We start from the raw sequence: 7089 nt of genomic DNA on the forward strand, positions 1-7089 counted from the left end.
AGCTGCAATCTCTCCACCTGAAGGGTGACTTTGATCGAACTCTTGCTGCCGTACCTCTACTGCCTTGAGGCCTACCCGTGGGCTTGCGCACTCCTACCCTCTCATGCTGGACCTGCACTGGGGCCTACCCCTGGGCCTGCCCTGGGGCCTACTGCTGGGCCTGCCTTGGGACTTGCCTACTCCTACCCTCTCGTGCTGGGCCTGCACTGGGGCCTACCCCTGGGCCTGCCCTGGGGCCTACTGCTGGGACTGCCTTGGGGCCTACTCTTGGACCTGCCTACTCTTGGACTGGCCTACTCTGGTTTTTCACTCTCTTCCCCCTTCTTTGTTTTATGTGTAGGAAGAGATTTTTCATGTGATAATCCATAAATAAAGACAGTGTGATTGAAGGCTTGGCTTGGTGTGCTTCAGGCCATAAAAAATTGGGGGCTCGTCCGGGTTTTGAACCCAGGACCTCTCGCTATGAATCGGCTGTTGGTCCGTGCTGTAGAACGGAGAGCGCCATTTTATGGGTTAACGGTACTGTTCCCTATATACAGTCGGTGCTATGAGCTTCTTTGGAAAGCTCTTCGGTGCCATGGGCAAGACAGAAAGCTCGCCATCAAAGCAAGAAGACATCCAGCGCTTACGAGAGAGCGAAGAGCTGTTGTGTAAAAAGCAGCTCTTCTTAGAAGAGAAGATTAGTCTTCAGTTAGAAATTGCTCGCCGGCATGGCATGAAGAACAAGCGAGAAGCTTTGCTTGCCTTGAAGCGCAAGAAGCGCTTTGAAAAACATCTAGCACAAATTGATGGGACACTTTCGACTATTGAATTCCAACGCGAGTCCTTGGAGAATGCGAGCACGAACACGGAGGTGCTTCGCTCCATGGGGTTTGCTGCCAAGGCTTTGGAGAAAGTCCACAAGGATAGGGACATTGATAAAGTCGATGATCTAATGGCTGATATACAGGAACAGCAGGACTTGGCGCAGGAAGTCTCTGATGCCATCTCTCGGCCTGTTGGCTTTGCACAAGAGATTGATGAGGATGAAGTTATGTATTCCGTCATATTTTATAACACCTTTTTCTTCTTCTTCTTTAAAAGGCTGCTTTCGACTTGCTCACCAAATCAATTCATCCCAAAAAAAATATCCATCTCCTATAGTGCCTTTTTCCTACATTCCCTAAACTCTCCTGCACTCCATCCTCCATCCAGCGTCCTTAAACGTATTTTTAACTCGAAGGTCACAAGAAACTCATTTTGCAATAAATGTTCGTTTCCCATAAATCGTACACTTTCTAAAATCCAATCTCACCCCTCCCCTCCAAATCTTCCCCATAACCCCTCCCCTCCAAATCTTCCCCATCACCCCTCCCCTCCAAATCTTCCCCATCACCCATCCCTTTCAAATCTCCCCCCTTGCCCCCTCCCTCCTAAACTACCCCCTCACCCCTCCCCGCCAAGACGCCCCCTCACCCCTCCCCTCCAAATCTCCCCCATATCCCATCCCTTTGAAATCCCTCCCCTTGTCCCTTCCCTCCCAAACTCCCCCCTCACCCCTCCCCTTCAAATCTCCCCACCCTCATTGCTTCTCAATTTCCCCCCTCTCACTCCCCCTCCTCAAAGCGTCCTCCCCGCTTCTTCCCCCTTCCAACTCTCACCTCCATCTCCCCCAACCTTCTGCCTCGCTCTTCCCCCTCCTCAAATAACACCTCATTGTGCCACACCCAATCACCATCAAACCTTTTGCCCGCCCCATCCTTCCCTTTCTCCGAGCTATTCTGAAATCTCTGACACACCTTCAACAGCTCTCCCTACCTCTTCCACATCTTACCCTACCCCTCCTCCCCCCTGTTCTGTATCTGATGCTCCCCCTTCCTCTTCATTAACGGTATGGACCTCAAACATCCAGGGCCTTCGTTCAAACTTAACTGATCTCTCCATACAGGTTGCTTCTGTCAAACCAGATGTGATCTGCTTAACAGAAACTTTCCTCCTTTATGATGTCTCTGATTCCTTAATATCTCTCCCGGGCTACTCCCTCCTCCGGTATGATAGACCTGAGCCTCGTCCTGGAGGCGGGGTTGCTATCTTTATCAAAAACTCTCTTCCTCACTCGCCCTGCACTGCACTCTCTCCACCTCACCCCCAGGAATACCTCTGGCTACGGCTTCCCCTTCGCTCCCACCTCTTGTTCATATGTGTGTTGTACCGTCCACCAAACAGTGATGACTCCATCTACATCTCGCTGTCTGATAATATGGACCAACTTCTATCTACTCATCCCAACTCTCTCTTCCTCATATGTGGTGATTTCAACTGTCATCATGCCAGTTGGCTGGGTGTGGGTACCTCTCTCACCAGCCATGGCTCCTCAGCAAAGGACTTCTGCGACTCACTGGGACTGACACAATCTGTCAATTTCCCGACCCGGATCTCAGTCAACGGAACATCTTCTCTTCTGGACTTGGTTATGACTAACTTCCCTGAAAATGTCTGCTGCTCTTCTTCTGCTCCAATCGGATCATCTGATCATGTCCTTGTTAAAGTGGACATCTCTCTGACCATCCTCAGGGAGCCTGCTCAGCGTCGACGAGTCTGGCATTTCACTCAGGCCAACTGGCACGGTCTTCAAGCAGCCATCAATCATCTGGACTGGTCTCCCATCTCTACCACCTCTGACATCAACTCATCCTGGGAATTCTTCCAAAGTAAATTGCTCTCTCTCATGCACAGATTTATCCCATCTCGTCTTCAGTTGTCATACCCTTCCTCCCGTCCATGGTACACGGAATCTTGTGGTGAGGCTGTTGCCCAGAAACAACTTGCCTTCGTCTCCTGGAAAGCAAATCCAACGGAAGGAAATCTCATTTCCTTTCACAAAGCCCGAAACAAGTGTGTGTCCACCCTCAGGAGAGCCAGGAAACAATATCTCTCCGTTCTCAAGACCGAACTCTCTTATCTGTCTCCCTCTTCCAAATCCTGGTGGCGTCTGGTCAAATCCGTTTCTGGTGTTTGTTCCCCCTCCATCCCCTCCCTTACCTCAAACGGCTACACAGCTGACTCCGCACGTGAAAAAGCTGAATGCATCAACTCTGTGTTTGCCTCTAAATCTTGTGTCCCAAACCCATCCCTCTCTGTACCCACCATACCCAGTCGTACCCTGCTGCTCCTGGACTCCGTGTCCTTTCCTCCTGACAAGGTGGAAAAGTTTCTGTCAACCCTCGACTCTGATTCTGCAACTGGACCCGACGGCATCAGCCCACGGGTCCTAAAATCCTGCTCTGCCGCTCTATCTCACCCTCTCTCTGTTCTCTTCACCCTCTCTTTTGCTCAAGGTCAACTGCCATCTGCTTGGAAATCAGCCAACATCACCGCTTTGCACAAAAAAGGTGCAAAAACAGATCCTAGCAACTACAGACCAATCAGCCTTCTCCCAATTATCAGCAAAGTCATGGAATCCATCATTGCTTCGGATATGAAATCTTTTCTCTTCTCCAATGGCTTGATCTCTGATCATCAATTTGGTTTCAGACCAGGTCACTCTACTCTGGACATGCTGCTTCTGCTGTCTCAACAATGGATGGAGGTCCTCAATGCCAAACAGGAAATTAGAGCTGTCTCCCTTGACATATCACGTGCCTTCGACACGGTCTGGCACCCCGCTCTGCTCACCAAACTCTCCTCCTTTGGTATCCATGGAAATCTCCACGCATGGCTGGCGGACTTCCTCTCTAGTCGTCGTCAACGTGTGGCCCTGAATGGGTTTCTCTCATCTCCTCTTCCTGTTCAGGCTGGAGTTCCTCAAGGCAGTGTTCTGGGCCCCGTGCTTTTTCTGGTCTTCATCAATGATCTCTCTGACTCTCTTGAAAATCCTCTCTATCTCTTTGCTGATGACTCCACTCTCTGCCGCTCCATTCCTCTTCCCTCAGATCGGCAGTCTGCAGCCTCCTCACTCTCTGAAGACCTGGACAAAATCACAGACTGGTCAAGCAAGTGGAACATGTCTTTCAATCCTGACAAATCTCACACTCTTACTATGTCTCTCCGAAAAGATCGACTGGACAACCCTCCCATCTACTTTCTCAACAATCCTCTCCAAGAAGTTCTGTCGCTCAAGCTTTTGGGTCTCACTATCTGCCATGATCTTTCTTGGGAAAACCACATTTCCAAGCTGGCCTCCAAAGCCAGTCGCCGACTGGGCATCCTCCGTCGTGCGAAGTCCTTCCTCGGCACACCTGAGCTCCTCACCACATACAAGGCTTTCATCCGCAGCTCAATGGAATACTGTTCTCCCCTATGGGCCGGTGCTCCTGCCTCACACCTAGCTCGGCTTCACGCTGTTGAAACCAAAGCTTTCAGAATTATTGGAATCTCCCACGATGAAGCTATCTCTGAGGGCCTTTCACTCACTCACCGCAGGCAGGTAGGTGGTCTTTCTGTCTTCTACCGACTCCTCTCCGGCCTTGCACCCCCAGCTCTCTCTGTGCTCTGTCCCCCAAATATTCCTACAGGTCGCACAAGATCTGCCAGCAACCCTCTGATGGTTAAACTGCCGAAATCTCGGCTCTCTGCTCACCTTCACTCTTTCATTCCTCTTTTCTCCCGCCTCTGGAACAAACTCCCTCACTCCCTTCAATCCCACTCCTCCCTCCAGGTCTTTAAAACAGCTGTTCACCACCATCTCTTATCTTCCCCCATCCAAAACCTTGATCTTTTCTACCCCCGCTAATTCACCCCAGATCCACCTTGTTTGAAATTCCAACTTCTTTCCTGGAAGTCCTGGCAGTGTCCATATGTTTTATACCTCTCCCACCGCCCCCTTCCCATGCCCCCCCCCGCAAAGCCCTCGCCCTCTCTCAGATCTCTCGATGTCTCCATGTCTCTCGGTCCCTGCTCTCAAATGTTGTGTTTGTGTCCTTCCCCCTCTCTCCCCATCTTGTCTACCGCTCCCGATGTTATATGTTTTATGTGTCGGTTTGTCTTTCTGTGTGATTAATGTTCGCTCTTTCACGAGCCTCGATCTTGTATACAAAAAAAAACAAAAAAACAAAAAAAAAAAACTTCTGGCTGAGCTGGCGGAGATGGAACAAGAAGAGCTTGATAAAGAACTCCTGGCTGTTGGGAAACCTGAGTTGCCCAGTGTCCCATCAACTACCATCCCTGCAGTAGATCCGGCTAAGCAGGAAGACCAAGACGAAGATTTGAGAGCGCTTGGACTCTGGGCTTCATGATGGACCAGGGGGATGCAGATGGTAAGGTTGACTAAATACAGTGGGCCTGAACAGGTGTAAACGATACTCTAAAGGCAGTTTTTTGGGGGGTGGGGGTGGGGGCTCGTACGGGAGCTGGATTATATGATACCTGTCTTGGATTTTTGTTTTTTTTCGCATTGGTAAGTTTTCTCATTGGCAGATAATTTGACTTTTGTTTACGGTGCTGATACTTCTATATTTACTGCAGTCGTACACCATGGCTGAGGAGATGGATTTTGAAGTGAAGGAATTTGTGGAGAAGGAGGGGCCAGGAAGGTGATTCAGAGCAGAGTGGCCATTTTGGAGGAGGGCTCATGGCGGAGTGCCTTTTCGGGTGTTGTTGAGTTTCCAGCTGCAATCTCTCCACCTGAAGGGTATGCCGGATCAACCCCCTGCAGCCGCCTCTCTACCTGAAGGGTGACTTTGATCGAACTCTTGCTGCCGTACCTCTACTGCCCTGGGGCCTACTGCTGGGCCTGCCTTGGGTCCATCTCATGGACTTGCCTACTCCTACCCTCTCGTGCTGGGCCTGCACTGTGGCCTACCACTGGGCCTGCCCTGGGGCCTACTGCTGGGCCTGCCTTGGTGCCTACTCTTGGACCTTCCTACTCCTACCCTCTCGGGCTGGGCCTGCACTGGGGCCTACTGCTGGGCCTGCCTTGGTGGCCTACTCTTGGACCTGCCGACTCTTGGACCTGCCTACTCTTAGGCCTGCCGACTGTGTTACGGTCTGTGACATTTTTATTCTTCCTTCCCCCCACCACCCCTGTGAGTTAGACCAAGTGGTTTGGTCCAGGTGTATAAAGCCTATGATTGGCTGTGGGGCAGGGGAGGGGCCAGGAAGGTGATTCAGAGGAGAGAGTGGCCATTTTGGAGAAGGGCTCATAGCGGAGTGCCTTTTCGGGTGTTGTAGCGTTTCCAGCTGCCATCTCTCCACCTGAAGGGTATGCCGGATCAACCCCCTGCAGCTGCATCTCTACCTGAAGGGTGACTTTGATCGCACTCTTGCTGCCGTACCTTTACTGCCTTGGGGCCTACCACTGGGCCTGCCTTGGGGTCTACTCGTGGATCTGCCTACTCCTACCCTCTCGTGCTGGGCCTGCACTGGGGCCTACCACTGGGCCTGCCCTGGGGCCTACTGCTGGGCCTGCCTTGGTGGCTTACTCTTGGACCTGCCTACTCTGGGACCTGCCTACTCTTGGAATGGCCGACTCGGGTTTTTCCCTCTCTTCTCCCTTCTTTGTTTTATGTGAAGGAAGAGATTTTTTGTGTGATAATCAATAAATAAAGACAGTGTGATTGAAGGCTTGGCTTGGTGTGCTACAGGCCGTAACAATTAGTGAATCATATTTTTTGAGCAAATACTCCTCCATGAGCCTCAACCTTTTAGAGAAAAAAAAGTTGAAAAACCCTGAACCTAATTTTTTTTTTTGCAAAAAAAAAAAAAAGATTCATTTCTTATATGGGATTCTTCCAACTAATAGGATGAATGATTCACATTTTCTGAGCAAATACACATCCATGAGCATCGACTTGGATTGAGAAAGGATATGAAAAAAAAATCTATAAAAAATTAAAAAAACATTACACTAATACATCCGTTGGGCCTCCGAGGACCAATGTCTGCGTTTATGTAGGATTTTTGACACCTGCATCTAAGAGTTAACATCCACTAACGAATTCCGGCAGACGGGATGCCCAGTTTAACGTACATCCGAGAGATGGAATTTTTGTGGAATTTTGGCCTCCGAGTTGTGGAATTTTTAATAGCCTAATAGCCTTTGAATTGATTTGACAAGACTCAAGAGAATTAAATGTCCACATTTCGTCTCAGAAGACAATTAATGATTTAATG

General features: G+C 50.0%; 1 protein-coding gene across 1 annotated transcript; it reads left to right on the forward strand.

Annotated features, from left to right (window-relative positions):
* Positions 1-496: 496 nt before the first annotated feature.
* Positions 497-5213, forward strand: LOC137423908 (charged multivesicular body protein 4c-like). Its single transcript, XM_078773537.1, has 2 exons — positions 497-1042; positions 5055-5213. The coding sequence occupies exons 1-2, from the start codon at positions 548-550 to the stop codon at positions 5211-5213; spliced, it is 654 nt and encodes a 217-aa protein (XP_078629663.1). The 5' UTR covers positions 497-547.
* Positions 5214-7089: the final 1876 nt, after the last annotated feature.

Source organism: Myxine glutinosa, chromosome 3 (assembly GCF_964187855.1).
Source record: "Myxine glutinosa chromosome 3, kmMyxGlut1.1, whole genome shotgun sequence".
Classification (NCBI taxonomy): domain Eukaryota; kingdom Metazoa; phylum Chordata; class Myxini; order Myxiniformes; family Myxinidae; genus Myxine; species Myxine glutinosa.